The following is a 15,212-nucleotide window of genomic DNA, read 5'->3' as shown; positions in this document are numbered from 1 at the left end:
CGCTGCCAGATCAGGAGCTTTCTATATAAAGCAAACATTTTTTTTTTTTTTTTTTTGCAAGAGCTGTATCATAGCATGGGAAAACCTAGGAAGATTCGCTTCAGCATCTCCCGGCTACTCGCTTATTCCTCTCATTAGACTGTGTTTCAGCAAGAGAAAATGTATGTGTGTGGCAGATCGGGCAGCGAGGTACAGCCTGTATTTATAGGATGCCAGGCCTCTCCTAGCACACACTGACAGCACCAGCCTCCATTTTGAGCCTCGTGTGCAAAACTATATTTTAGCAGGAATATTTCAAAGTTTGCTTTCTGACAGCCATGCTCTCCTCTGCTTTCCCCCTTCCCCTCCTTCTCCCTCACAAATTCCTCGCAGTCCTGTTCTTCTCTCCAGAAAACCTGTTTGCATGTTTTGCTGCCTTAACACCAGGCCTTTTTCGCTCCTTTTTGTTGACAGATGTTTGCAAGCACAGAAAGCGCAGTTTTTATCTACAACTCTGCATGCAAGCACCATTTCCCTCCTAACCTGCTACGTTATAATGTACACACCGCGTCTCGTCTCGTCTCGTCCCCTCCCCTCCGGCACACTGCACCATGCGAGAGCGACAGGCAGCAACACCAATCGAGCGCACGAACACCTCCAGCTGAGCCAGAGACGGGGTCCTCTCACAACCCACAATTATCCAGCAACAGTAGTATATGCTAAACTAGGATACTTTCTTTCAGAGTAACAATGACATTTCAGCTGCAATGCTAAATTATATCTTATAAATAAAAGCACTGGAAGCCAAAATCTTTACTTAGTCCAAAACCAGGGGGATTTGTTGTTGCTTCTACTAGAAACGTATACAGTTTGGCATGGACACACGCGGGTGCTCTGGATCTGATACAGCATCAGCGAACCAAAATTAAGTATTATATACAAATTTCAGAACAAGTCTATTTCTATATCTGGCCACCCGTTAGGGCCCTGCTCTTACGGACAATTATGCATACATTTAGCTTCACCACCAAGGATAGTTCCATCAGTTTCGGTGAGACTACTCACAGCAGCAAAGGGAAGCAGGAATACGATAATTAGAGCGGGGCCTACAAACAGTATTGCAGATCTGTCAGAAAATTATTTAGCTGCTCTTGTTATTTGAATATGATGTGGAAATATTAATACTTGCTATTTCCAAAGCACTTGCTTTTTATTTCACGGGTTTTATAAAGTAAGTACACATAACATAACAATAGAGGCATGAGGTTTTTTATTTTTCACCATTAAGTTTATGTTCTGGATTTTCTGCAGAGCAAGACAGCTCCTGTTAGAAACCACAGCACTACAACTATCACATGCAAACATGCACACGGAGACGGCCTTACAGCCATCATTAAATACCCACAATTTTTATTTATGAGTATCTGAACTAATCTGCAGTTACCAAAACTAAAAAAAGAAAGAAAAAAAAAAGAAAGCCCACTTAAAACCACCAGCTTTCTGTTTTTGAAATTCCACCTCTTAATAAAATAAGCAATCTGACGGTATATAATGTCCATGTGTATACACAGCGTTTAGCCTGAAATCTGGTAGGCCAATTTCCCCAAGAGCTGAAATCCAAGTTGTTCTCTCAGATCTCTGCTGGAAGAGTGGAAGACTTTTCACTGCTGCAAGTATTGCTACAGCCCTAGTTATTTCTCCATTTACGTTAAGCCTCTTTCTTAAATTAGCACTTAGAAGATTTTACCAGGAAGAGCACGCTTCTAAATCCACACCCTTTAACACCCCTTTTTTTAAAAAAAATTACTGTTGTTTCACACCAAGACCGGGTCCGATCGCTGAGGCCTAACCTCCCTTCCACAACAAAAATCCCGCATGACGCTCACAAGCAGAGCCCCTCAGAGACACCAAAACAGCTAAGGGCTCCTAAGTGCACGTTATTTAAAATCTATTTCAATTTTTTTTTTAAATAATCAGTCTGACAAGCGTTTTCTTGCTCGCTCTTTGATGATAATTTTTGGACCTTCCCCTTCCTTTACACCATAATCCGCGTTTCTCAATGTACCTAGTGGGCGACGCGACACGTGCGGGTCGCCCAAATGCCCCGTTAAAACAGCGCAAGGACCGAGCCGCCCGCGCCCCCCCCCCCCCCCCCCCCGCTGCGCCCGTCCGCGGAGCCGCACGGCCGAGCGCGGCCGCGGCAGGCGGAGGGGCCCGGGCCCGCGCCGCCCCGCTCCGCTCCCGGCGCTCACGGCCGCGGCCCCCCGGCAGCACCGGCGTCCCCCGCGCTTCCCCCGCCGAGTCCCCGCTTCCTCCCGCCGCCTCTCCCGGGATCCCACCCGCGACGGGGGGGCCGGGCCCGGCGCTGCCCCCCGCTCGCCGCAGGCCCGCGGCACTGCCCTGCCCTGCTCGCCCGGCGCGGCCCTCCCGCGCCCCCCGGCAGCGCCGAGCATCCCCGGCCCGAGCCCTCCCGGCGCGCCGCGGCCCTGCCCCCGGGCCTCCCCGGGGCGGCGGAAGGGGGCGGCGGGGCCGCTTCCCGTGCTCGCAGCCCCGCGGCGGGCGGCAGCGCGGCGGCTCGGCCCCGGCCGCCCCCCGCGCCGGGCAGCGGCGCCGCCGGCCGGGCCCTGCGGATCCGCTTCCCCGGCCCCACCTCTGCCGCGGGCCTCCCCGCGCCCGCGCCGCCTCCCCCGCTCCAGCCCCCGCCGGGGGCAGCCGCGGCCCCCCGCCCCGCCGCCCGCGGCCCCCTTACCCAGCAAGAGGAGCCGGTGCGTGGCCCTATAGACCTGCTTGTCCTTCTGCAGCTGCTTCTCGATCTTCTTGTTGGCCTCGCGCTGCGCCTTCTCCTCGTTGCGCTGATCCTCCGTCTTGCTGTTGCCTAAACAGCCCATCTTGGGCAGGGGGAGGCAGGGGACGCGGGGCGCGGGGACGGCGGGCGGCTGCCGGGGGGAGGGAGGCAGGGAGGCAGGGAGGCACTCTCCCGGGCTCCCTTCTTCTTCCTCCTCCTCCTCCTCCTCCCCCCTTACTCGCTGCTGTGGCTGCCGCTGCCCAGAGCCAGAGACATGGAGAGCGCCGAGCCCGGAGCCAGCCAAGGGGGGGCCGATGGCGATGACTTTGCTGCTGCTGCTCCGCCGGCCGGGCCTCCTCCCCGGCAGCTGCAGCTGCTCCCCGCCCCCCCGCCCAGGCCGCGCCGATCCCCTCAGTGCACCTTCCCCGGGGGGGCTCGGCTGGGCGCCGCCGGAGCCGCGCGCGGGGCTCTCCGCGCCCCCGGCCGCGCCGCCGGCTCCTCTAGGCGGAAAAGAAATCCCCCCCCCCGCGCGGCGCGCACAGGAAAGCGGCCAGCTCCGGTGCCCCCCCCGGCGCAGGAATAATCCGCTGGGGCTCCAAGGCGCGGGCTGCGGGCGCGGACGCCTCCCCGGGTCCTCGGCCGCGAGGCTCTGCAAATGTCTCTTCCTCGCGCTCCCCCCGCGCCGGAGGGCTGGAGCGCCGGGGGGCCGAGCCCAGCCCCGGCTCGCCGCCGCAGCGCGAGTCCCTTTTCCTCCCCGGCCGCCGGGCTCTCCTCGCCTTCGCTCGCTCTCCGGCCGCCGCTGGCTCTTCCTCCCTAATGGTGGGGGTTTTTCCAATCCGAGCCCCCCCCTTTTTTTTTCCTCGCTGCTGCTTTTTCACATTAGGTTTCCAGGCTGCTGAATCCTCTTGGCTTCTCCAGCAAACAGTGGGGGCGGGGGGGGGAGAAGAAGAAGAAAAAAAAGCCCGGTCGCTCTCTCCCCCCGAGCAAACGCTGTCCCCTCACTGGAGGGTTTTCTCCTGTCTTATTTTTCCTGCTCGCTCTCGCATTTCTCCTGGCTTTTTTTCCCTTCCCCCTATGGAGCTCTATAGAGGAGGCAGAGCGGCGGGGTGGGGCAAGCAGGCCCACACTGAACCCTGGGAGCGGAACCGCTCACATGACGGCGCGCGTCAGCCCGCGCCGCCGCCGGCGCCCTCTTCGAACCGGCCCCGCGGGCCGCGCCGCGCCGCGCCGCCGGGCGGGACCCAGCCACGGCCCGGCCCGGGGCCGCCGCGCCCCACTCGCCCCCCGCCCCGCCGCTGCCGCCGCCCGGCCCGGCCCGGCCCGGCCCGCGGTGCGAGGCGCCTCTCGGGCTCCCTCCCTACCTTTACAGCACGGCGTATTAGGCCCGGGCCCTTTAAACCGTTGGGTATAGCGGCCTTTTGGAAGGGCTTTTCGTGATCGAAGCCCTCGAGAAAACAGAGAAGTGACTGCACCAAGTACTTCTGTTTGCATGCGTGTGTATGCGTTTTCTCACTTGATGAAGTTCGAATCTCCACGTAGTTACTAAAGAATAAGCCTGCAGAGCCTGATGCACATGCATGAATTGCACCAACCTGGATAATTCCAGGCAAATACATTTCCCTGCGTGTTCAGCAGCTCCCTCTTGCCCAGCTTGACCCGCGGAGGTTCTGGGCACGGACAAACCCCCGGGGCGCCCCTTCGGGGCTGGGGTCAGGCACAGGTGTAGGGCAGCCTCACACAAGTAAAACCTATAAACCTAGATGAGGTATGAGGGAGCACACCTTGGTGCATGCCAGTGCTGCTGCATACGCTTTCACTAACCACCGAGTTTCGTTTCATTCTCTAAATTACTTCTGAAAGCCTCATTATATAGATACGTACTAATTTTCAGGCACAAGTATATTGGCTACACTCGGAAAACAAAGATTAGTGCTTCACTCCCTCCTTTTGTAAAACCCGGATCCCTCAAATGTGCAAATATTTTTTCCTCCAATCCCCTGGACAGAATTTATAAGCTGTGGCTTCTGTGGACTCCATAGAAGGAGAGCACTCCGGTTACAGACTGCAACTCAAAAGGTCTGGCCCAAAGAAGGCTTTGGAGGTTTGTTCTCTGTTATCCAATAAAAACTGTCACTACAACAAATCCTGACACTATACGCTCCTTTGATTAATTTACACACAAAACTTCAGTGTCTGAACAAGAATACTTAAATATTTGAAGGTTGAGGCTCCGTTTTAACAGTCCATCATATCATTCTCTCCTTGCATCAGCAAAAATCTACACACAAAATTATACTAACGAAATGCTAAACAGAAGGAAACCCAAAGATATTGGCATGAAAAGCTGGTGTTCCCCAATAATAATAATGATGTCCAAACTAACATGAGTTCCAAACTGACACCAGAAAATCAGCAAATATCAATGATCATCCTACAGAAAAGAACAAGGCTGGTAATGAAAAATATTTTTCCTTCCAAAAAGTACTTAATTAGTGAGGATTGCTTATTTGTTAAAATACCATTTTCATATGAATGCTTACAAACTTTCTACATTTGCTATTACTATTTCCTGAGATTACTGAAAATGTATCCCTTACTTTACATAAATTACTTATCCTCATTCACAAAATTCAATTATCCACATTATTCCAGTGAGCGTACCTTCTTAAGTCACCCAGTTCCTGTGTTTACAACCACCTATAGTAAAATAATTATGTGAACAGAGCAAGCAACTAGAAAGTCAGGCGGTGTCATTGGATACATCTATTTATTTGCCTTTGCTTACAGAGGGGTGGACCTCAAAGGAGACAGGACCACCACCACCACACCTTGGTCTTTGAGGATTTATTGGGACTTTCAGTATATTTTTAGATGCCACAATTTTGGGGTACATGGAGCTGGAGACTCCTGTTGACTTCACCAGGTGTTGGTTTAGGCTGAAGAAGTCTTAGAAGGTCTTAGAGAAGCAAAGATTACACGTGTTCCCTTGCATCTTTTATTTATTTGTATTGTTTACATGCAATATGTATTATTGAAATATTTTAACTGTGGTATTTACAAGGTATAAATGCATCAGTACAGCAGAATTCAGACAGAAAATTATAAAGCCTCATCACTTTTTTATGGTAAGAGGTATGAAGAGAATGCAGAAATGCCAGTACCTGCCACCTGATGCAGCAGGGGAAAGCTGTCCCCAGCCTCTGGGCTCTGCTTTCTATGTCTCCGGGCTCTCTCAGATGTGGGGGAAGGGGGAATATCTCAGGCTTCAAACTGTTCACCACTGAATACACAAACAAGATAAAAATCATTGCTGGAGATGCACAAAAGGCTAAAATCTTCATGAATTGTGAACAGAGTTGACCTGGCAAAAGGGGGCAGTAAAACATATGCCAAAGTATACACTGACAACGGATTTATTGTCATGTAAATGCCATTGTCCATCAGCCTACGGATGGCTATACCAAGCATAAATGTGTCCGTGTCCCTGCACATTTGTTACAGCAGTTATGTTATGGCAGATGCTCTAAGGCACAGGGTCGCTATGGTTCTGTTAAACTGTATACCTGCATCTGCTGAACAACGCCTGGGGTATGGTAGTTGAAAAAGAAAACACACTCAGCTAACTTACAAGACTGCCATTTACTTATGATGGAACGAAGATTTAGCTCATTGTATGAAAAGTGTTATTAAACTGTTCAAGTATTAAAAGCTACAAAACAAAAAGAAAACCCCTAAAGACTCTTGAACCTTTCAACAGACTCTTTTCTTTGTCTTTCTGAAATAAGATAGGACCCAAGAAAAAGGGTATTCCAACCATACTGCACAAACCTACCAAACAGGCATGATTTTTTTCTGATGCAGTACCGATTAGGACAGCATCCTTTGAAGAGCAAGTGTAGTAAAACATTATCTGTTCTCATTCTTTTTTATTTAAATAACATAATGCTGCTGATGTGTCTTTCAAGTGGACTGTTTTCTCTTGGAATTAGTTGTGTTAGCTTGCATCTTGTGAACTTTCGCTTCACTAGACTCTTCCCATCGGAAGGATAAGCACATGCAAAATCTGACTCCTACGTTGTTTGTGAATATTTTGATTGGGACAATTTGAAAGAGAGACATTGTCCCCTTTTTGCAGTAAAGCTCACTTTTGAGGAACCTACAGTCTCAGGAACAAATAAATGCAAAGATGAAATAACTATATGTATGCCATAGTGCCTATAATGACAAAAATGTAACTATTTGAAGATTCAAGATATTCAAAAGAAGATGCTAAAGGATTCTGCTTCATGTTAAGCAGAGATATCCTCCAAAAATGCACGATAACATGAATGTAGAAATGGCTGAAGTAGACATAAGATGACTTATTGGCTCAATCCTGCACTATTTAAATTAATGGGATTAGATTGTGAGCGTTTCACACTTGCAGATGAAATCCATATTCACTCATACCCCTTCTATGTCTGAATACAACAGCCAACAACCTCAAATTCTGTTGCAAATTTTTTTTCAGTCTAAAGTATGTGCAAAGACGCTGACACACCAACACACATCTAGTTGAAGGATTTTACAAAAAGAACAGGGAATTTACTTTGGTAGTAAGAAACAATATCCTGTTGTTTTACTTTGCAAATCAGAAAAGATCTCCCAGGAAGAGACAGCAGGATAATTTGAAGTGAATAACATTTTAATTGAATATTTCTAAGAAATATGTGTATTCTGAAGTTGCACATATCCATAACCCTTTTCATTCTATTTGACAACCTTACTTAATGGCTTTTTAGTCCAATTGGTCCAACATTTTAATGAAAATGGTCAGATCTCTTAGTTTTCTTTTTTGGAAAGAGGAAAGCCATTGCAATAGATTCCTCCATTCTCCCTCCACAGTTTGGCCTCAAAAACAATTGTCTGGTGTCTGAGATTGAGGAAAGGTTTGTAACAATAACCTGATCCTGTAAATAAACATTTACTCTATTCAGCTGAGTAGTCTCACTGAAGTGCATAATTTATTCGGACTTTACTCTTCCTAGCTGAGACAACCATATTAGCTTAATTTGTAAATGGTTAGAAAAATTTAGATATAAGGTAGAACTAGAATATCAATGACAGTAAAAGTGAGAGAGAACTGGTTGAAAAGTACATGGTCCCTTAAGCTTTCTCCTACCCTGCACACACAAACTTCTGTCCTTTGAAGACCTGCATATAATACCTATAGGTATAATTACAAAAGGACCTCAAGAAAAAGACCATCTTTTCCTTGTTTTAATACATTTACTTCATATTTGATAGACCATTGCATATAGCCATTTCAATGCATTTTCCTTATCCAGGGCTAGTCTCCCTTATTGTGCCAGTACAGGTAGGAGATAAGAGAGTATTATTGTAGGATTCACAAACATAGACTGGAAAACATAGATGCAACAGTTGTTATTTGACTCATTTATTATGTTCTTAACTGACTAGATTTTGATAGTGTTGAAAAAATACTTTTTCAGACACATACTTGGGGATACTGTCTTTCCATTCTTTTTTTTTTTCCTAGGTAACGGGTAAAACTCTCTGCTTACAATTCTGGTGTTGCGTCACTTAAACTCTCAACTGATCAGAGTTAGGCTCCGCGTCCATTGGAGTTACTCTCTGTTTTTATGGGTGATTGTGAGATCAAGATCAGGACGTCCATCTTGCAACACAGATACCTTCCAAATCCTCCAGGTTTACAAATACCCTTATTTCCTACTGTGACATTTGTTGAGAAGTTGACTGTAACAAGTACTTTAGATGTCCCAGCCTACAGAAAAAAGAAACAGTTAGTTATTACTTTTCACATGGGACAGTTGTACAGTTACTTACGGGATTGTGCTGTCCACAGTTGCATGACCTCATCAACTTTTGGCTGTGAAAGTGGGGGTGGAGTTGTGACAAAAACCAATGTGCTCATTTGGAAGGGAAGATACAGACTACATCACGCTTGAGCATCCCTTAGCAACCAGATTCAAATGGCATTGCAGCTTCGGAGGAGGCTGCCAGCCCTCCCTGCCACGGGCAGAGCCTGTATTTCAGTTCCTGCTACAGCTGAGGAGGGACAGCAGAGAAGACGAAATGTGCAGCTCACAAACTAAAAGTGACAGGTGTGATCCTAACTACACAATTTCCTTGTTTCTGTTTACAGGATGGAAATAGCTTATTTTCAGCAAGTCTTTTTTAATGAAATGATACAGGGCTCAATTAGTCTAGGGAACATGAAACAAATGGTTCTTATTGCAACACCTTTATCTCTGATTTACTTCAGACTCTTTTAACTTGAAAACCTAAACTGTAAACTTTGCAACATTGCTGTCGGTGATCTCAGGATGATTCTATACGGAGGTAGCTTTCTGCGTGTGAAAAAAATGAAAAATCCCCTCTGATTTAAAGCTATCAGTGGGGGGGATCAGTGTATAACAAACAATACAGCACTTCACTGCAAATCTGAAAATGTAGTTACCACCATGTGTCTGAGTTCTCTCTTCTGTCTAGTAGAGACACCTGTGAGACTCCCACCCATGGGAGTTTGGGTCAGAACTGCTGATCATGTCAAGGTGAAGTCTCAAAGGGAAGATTGTTTAATCTTTTTCACTGAGCATCTGCAATCCTGTAATACTCTGCAGTTGAACACACTGTCTTGCAGGATAAGGCTTATACCTTGCTTTTCTGGTTGTTTTTTCTTTTTTTTTTTAAGCTATGCACTCTTCTCCACTCTGTGATTCATTAGAAATGTATTATCTTTTTAAGAAATTAAGGCTTTGGATTTTTTTTTCTGCTAAGGTTTTTAAGAGATTTAAAGCACCAGAAAAAAAATAAACAATGAACAAAGGTATATTAGAAAGGTGCAGAAGAAGTTCCACCTGTGCATAGCACCTTTGAGGATTTAAATTTTATATAGAAATAAGAAATAACTGTGAATTTTCCTGAAGAGGCCTACATTACTTCGTGCATGGCTTTGTTGCCCTACAAATTCACAGTGCTATGGCTGAGCAGTTCTAACAGACTTCTTTTAAAATCAAGGACTATTTCTGAGATGGATGGACTCTTTCAGTTAAAGGGCATTTTTTTAATACTGTACACTGTATGTTTTTATGTATCAATATTTCTCTACTTTGAAGTCCCTTAAAATTTTTAGCATTAGAAATCAAGAGCTGCGAGACTTCATTCTGTGCCGCAGAAATGACTGGTAGGTGAGTATCAGACCTATTAATCTCAATATATTTAATCCCCAGTAAACTTAGTCTTTCAGTTAGTCATACATGAGGATTAGTTAAGGCTCTGATTTAGACTTAGATCCATTTTTTCATTCGCTTTAAACATTAAAACAGCTCTTGGGGCCTCTTGCAATGATTCAGGTCTGCTGCTTGCGCTTTCCTTAGATGGAGGCATCCTCCACAAGCTATCGTCGTGCAAAATCCTTTGGACTCTTAAACTTGGTGATAAAAAGGGAGACAGTTTCAAAGTCTCCAAATTACCCTTTGACCTGCTGAACAAGGAACCCTTGAGTAATCTCAAACCCGTTTAAAGGAGAAACAAACAAATTAAAGCCAAACAATAATCTAAATAGGAAAAACAAAGCAAACAGATTGGAATTGGAGCAAGAAGCCAACATGGGTTTTTTTCCAGTTGTCTCTTTTGCAGTCACCAGAACAAAACTCGCTTTAAAAAGTATTAAAAGGTAAACAACGCTGGAGATTAAACCATTATCCATCAAACCCAGGGAGGGCAATCCAGGATCATCAAGCAGAATGACAAGTTTGTCTGTCTCAGGGAAGAGAGCTAGCCTATCTGCACGGAGCAAACCGAGCACTGCCAGGGAGAAATTAATGCACCGCTAATATATTCAATAAAGAACAAACAGAAAACACTTAAGTACAGATACTCCAAAACAAACAGAATGAAAAGGAGATACTTCCCTCTCTGGCAAAGAAGAAGAATTTTTCCATACAGAAATTCTAAACTTGAGAGGGATTTTTGTTTTGTTTTTAAGTAAAAACAAGCCCAAAGTCTACTAATAGAATTAACCAAGACCTTCCTCTAAACTAAAGAAAAAAAAATCTTGCCCCTCTCCCTTTACTTTTAAGCTTTTTTCTCAGAAACATTAAGAGACACTGTAAGGAATTCCAGGATTATGGAGACAAAATACTGAACAGTAGCTTTTCACCTACTAGCTTTTCTTATGTTCTTACAGGTTTTTTTCATTATATTTTTCTCACTATTCACACATTCTGCAGTATACTTTATTAAAAAAAAAACCTCTTATGTAACCAAAGCCCCAGCACATCCTAGCACTCCGCAGCACACATGCGAAACGCTGATCACAAAAAAACCTGGAGCAGCTCCTTTCCCAGGCGCCGTTTCAGCGTTTGTCAGTGTTCGCTCCATGCCTACCCCCCCGGCAAGCTTTTTTAGTAGGAATTATTCTGTTTTAGTCGCTCTGCTTAGGTCACCGAGCCCACAGAGGCACAAGCAAAGGGGGTGTTTTCTGAACGCCAGGCTCCGGTTAGCTCCCGTGAAGAAGCGCGAAATTCCCAGTCCGTTCCCCGCTGCCGGGGCGGCGAGGCGAGGCGAGCGGGGGGACTGCCGCCCTCCCGGCAGCGGCGAGCAGCCGGTGCCAAGCGCGGCCCGGCCTGGGCGGGGGGAGCCGTGGGGCAGACGGCCAGGCAGGCCGGCGCTGGGTCCCAGCCCGCTCCCGCGGCGCCCGCTCCCGCAGCCCTCCGCGCCGGCGTTGCTCCTCACTGACACGGCGTTCTCGTTTTATGGAGCGTAACAGGAAGGGGAATAAGAGGATTTTTAAAATAGTTCTTGTTAAGTTGTCACACAGGTTTTAATGTGCTGTAAACATTCCTCTCCTTCTTTTACATTTTTCAAAATAGAACTATATTCAGGCTTTCACACTCAAAATAACTACGTTTTGGTGTTAGCAAACCACAATACTCCCAATACCAGGAGCCATTATTAAAGATGATCTGCAAGGGAAACAGAAATGTGATTTTGCTCTTCCTTCTCTGCACTGCTGAAAGCCTGAGTGTGTTCTCTTTCAAAAAGGATATTTTCTCCCATCTTCCTCTTTACACAGAAAAATGCTAAGCGCAGAACCTAAAATTACATACAGACACAATTATAGAATAGGGGTCTTTTGTACCCTATTTTTCCTGGAAGACTCTGGCTGTCTGGCAAGCTAACAGCATCATTACTTCTCAAGTGCCTTGATGTTAAATTAGAGTGCCCCATGCACCCTAGGGCAGTTGCAGAATTTAGACCCTTTTCCAGTGTTCCAAATAAGTCTTTTGGGTGCTTTTTTTTGTCTTGAATTTTAGAAATGTGCATAAATCAGTTGACTGTCTCAAAGCCTTTAGGTGCGGAATGAAGGGTTTCCCTTGTTGCTCGACCTCAGACAACATAGCCAGCAAACGCACCCCTTGCCAGGGCTACGGGCACGAGGCGGGAGCCAGCCTGTGCCCGTCCCCAGCCCCGGGCAGCGTCAGAGCCTGGGGCCCAACACAAGGATTTCGTCTCCGTCACATTCAAAACAGCCGAGGTGAAGGATTCTCCCCTCTCAGGGACTCGGCCCACGGGGATGCCTTCAGCATCCCTTTCCCTCTGTTGAAACATGGTGTCTACCTTAAATCTGTTCATGTGCTCACAGAAGTCAACAGAAATGCCAACGGGAAAGAGGTGAGCTCTGGCACTGAACATGGAATAGGATTCAGGAGACCTGATCTAACACAGATCATTCGATCCAGCACAGCCACTGATCTGTGCGTGACCTTGGACAAGTCATTTCCCCTTTTTGTGCCTCTTTTTCCAACTATGTTTTATCTGCCTTTCTCATATAGGTTGTAAGTTGTTTACTCCTATGTGTCTGCACAGTATCGAGAACCAAGGGGCCCCGATCTCATTTGTGGCCTTTTAAGCTCTTCTGTAACACATTTCATAATAAAATAATTATTTTAAAGGGAAGTGATTTTAATAGACTGTCTTCTTTCTATTAACACTTATTTAACTCAGACAGTCTCAAGAACATTAAATGAAAAAATGAGTTCTGTTTAAAATTTAACAGTTTTTCTTAAGTGAAAACAGTGAGAAAGCTGCTAGTATTCTTCTGAGTCCTTCTCCCACATGCCTTCCAGCAAAATCAGGGAAAGCTCAAATCAGCAGGCTTGCTACATTCAAAGTACCAGACAAAGATACTTTTTATTTTAAAATTAAAAAAAAAATGCCTGCATACTTTTCAACCTTTCTCTGTACACTATAAAGTACCAAATAGGGCAGAAACCCAGTGGTGTGTTCTTTTGCAGGTCACCTCCAGGTTTGCTTTAAGATCTTTGGTATTACAATAACGAATTTGTTTTTCCATTGCTCTGTGCACGCTCGCTTGTCTGACTAGGAGTGACCTATTCGCTTCTGAAGCAATCGGCTTTTTACAGCTTAGTCTACACTATGTAAACAGAGAGCAAGTTTTGCAGCTGAGCCCCCGGTCCTCAGCGGCAAGGAGCACATTCCACCCCGGCAGGTCTGTATGAGCGGGGAGGGTGCTGGAGGGTGCTACGCGCTTGCTAGGTGTCAGCCCCGAGTCACTGAGCTTCCTGCAAGCCCTGCGTGAACGAACACTGCAGTGCTGCGTGTGGACATCACCCCTCCGCTTGCTGCCTGGGATCACAGTTGGGTTAGAAGGCTTTGATGGAAATTCACCCCGCTCCCATAAAGGCCAGGGAGCCCGGAGTAGTGTCAGGGACGCGGTGAGGGCAGGGAATCCGATGGCATTTACCCTGCTGTCACCACCACTACCGCCTGCGAGTTGCAGCACTCTGGCAAAGCCACTCTGCGGCTCCTCTGCCAGCCCAGAAACAAGACTGGTGCCCGACCGCTAGCCGTCAGCCCTCGTACCAGAGCTGGGCAGTGACGGGGAGCAGGCGCGCAGGGGGCACAGCGCTTCTCTCCCTCCTGCCCTCTCCCCTGCAGCCTATTTGCAACAAAGCTGCGTCCCCCCAGCATGGCTGAATGTCACACCCCACACGTAAAATAGACATCCGTATTTATTCTGAACATTTCTTTCTACGAATTAGTGTTACTAAGGGATATACTGACTCCATGCACAGGAGTTAAGGAAGATTTTGTCCAAGAAACTACTTCCAGGGGAAGTGCTAGGCAGCCACATTATTTGTTTTGTTTAAAATGATTTCAGTCTCGATAATGTCTCTTTATCGAAACTACCCATGTGCAGAGCACGCACAGTGCTGTGTGTTACGAGGCATAGAGGAAGGCGTGGATGCAATTTCTTTATTATGAATACCATGGTGCTGTAAGGAGAATCCTGGCCGATAGGGTGAAATAAAGCCAAACTTTCAGAGGCTATTTTGGGGCCTGAAGTTCCTGTGTTGCCTTTCAGAATTCAGTGTTAAATTCTCCACTGCTAATCCTCTGGTCTGTCTGGACCGTCTCATGAATTGACATGTGTATTATTATAGAGCTGAGCAAGTATCTCATAACGTTTTCCATTAATATTCATTTGAAAGAAAAATGGAGTTTAAGCTTCCTGTTTTTGCTTTCCTCGAGTGAGGAAACTGGTGAGTGAGTTTATAAATTCACAGTTCTGACAGGCAAAAGGGACAAAGGCAGTTGTGACACACTGAGAATGTATCTCCATTGAAATAACACCATTTTATTTTGTGAAAATCATCTTGACTGTAAGCTTTACATTATATCTTCCATGGGGGATTAAAGCATTCATTTTGCTGGAGGGACTTAGTATCCAACTGAAGGACTATGGCCACAAAGCAGAAACTGAACAGCCATGACCTACTCACTCTTACCATCTCCCAACTTCCAGCCCAGAAACAAGAATCAATTCTTCTCCATCCTAAAAGCTGGCTTGTAGGGGGAAAAAAATGGGGCTAGAAAGAAAAGTCTCTGGACCCTGAAAGAGCCTGGTGCCAGCACACTCAGCATAAATTAAGAGGAGAGAAAGCAGGAAGAGCTGATGAACCCAGGGCTACTGACTTAATCTAAGACACAGGAACTAAAGATCAGCCTGTGCAGTGAAAGACATGTAAGAATGTTATTTTTCAGAGATCTGTAAATGCTTGGTACTAGTTAAGGGTAGTGACAAAGGCTAAGAAATTCCTTGTCTAAGCCTTGCTTGCCTGGGATTAATAAAGGAATTCCCATTGCCATAGAAAGCTGAAACGGAGGCATTATTATATTATGAAACGAAGAATGTGAAGCGCTGAAGCAGTGCTTTCAGTATTTAAGAAAATGGACTACAAGATCTCATTGCCCAAAAAGTGTAATACATGAGGTCTCTGTATAGAAAAATAAATGAGAAACCTATGACTAGAAGTAAGTGACTAGTAACTCAGGTAAGAGGTGGCAGAAGCATACACATTCACTGGTTGGATCCAAATACAGCAAACTATTTGTATAC

At 46.3% G+C, this 15,212-nt stretch overlaps 1 protein-coding gene across 3 annotated transcripts in view; it reads right to left on the bottom strand.

Annotated features, from left to right (window-relative positions):
• The window catches only part of GNAS (GNAS complex locus), a 171,398-nt gene that overhangs the window by 101,873 nt on the left and 54,313 nt on the right, over window positions 1–15,212 (bottom strand). Inside the window, exon 1 of one of the 3 annotated variants that reach the window (XM_064521579.1) lies at window positions 2,729–3,915. The exons of the other annotated variants lie outside the window; for them this stretch is intronic. Within the exon in view, the coding sequence (XP_064377649.1) occupies window positions 2,729–2,867 (139 nt within the window). The 5' untranslated portion in view covers window positions 2,868–3,915. Of the gene's footprint in view, window positions 1–2,728; window positions 3,916–15,212 lie in introns of those variants that run through there. 3 annotated transcript variants of the gene reach the window in all.

The sequence above is a fragment of the Dromaius novaehollandiae genome, chromosome 16 (genome assembly GCF_036370855.1).
Source record: "Dromaius novaehollandiae isolate bDroNov1 chromosome 16, bDroNov1.hap1, whole genome shotgun sequence".
Classification (NCBI taxonomy): Eukaryota; Metazoa; Chordata; class Aves; order Casuariiformes; family Dromaiidae; genus Dromaius; species Dromaius novaehollandiae.
The sequence above is the reverse complement of the archived record's forward strand: the minus strand, read 5'-3'. Positions and strand labels throughout refer to the sequence as shown.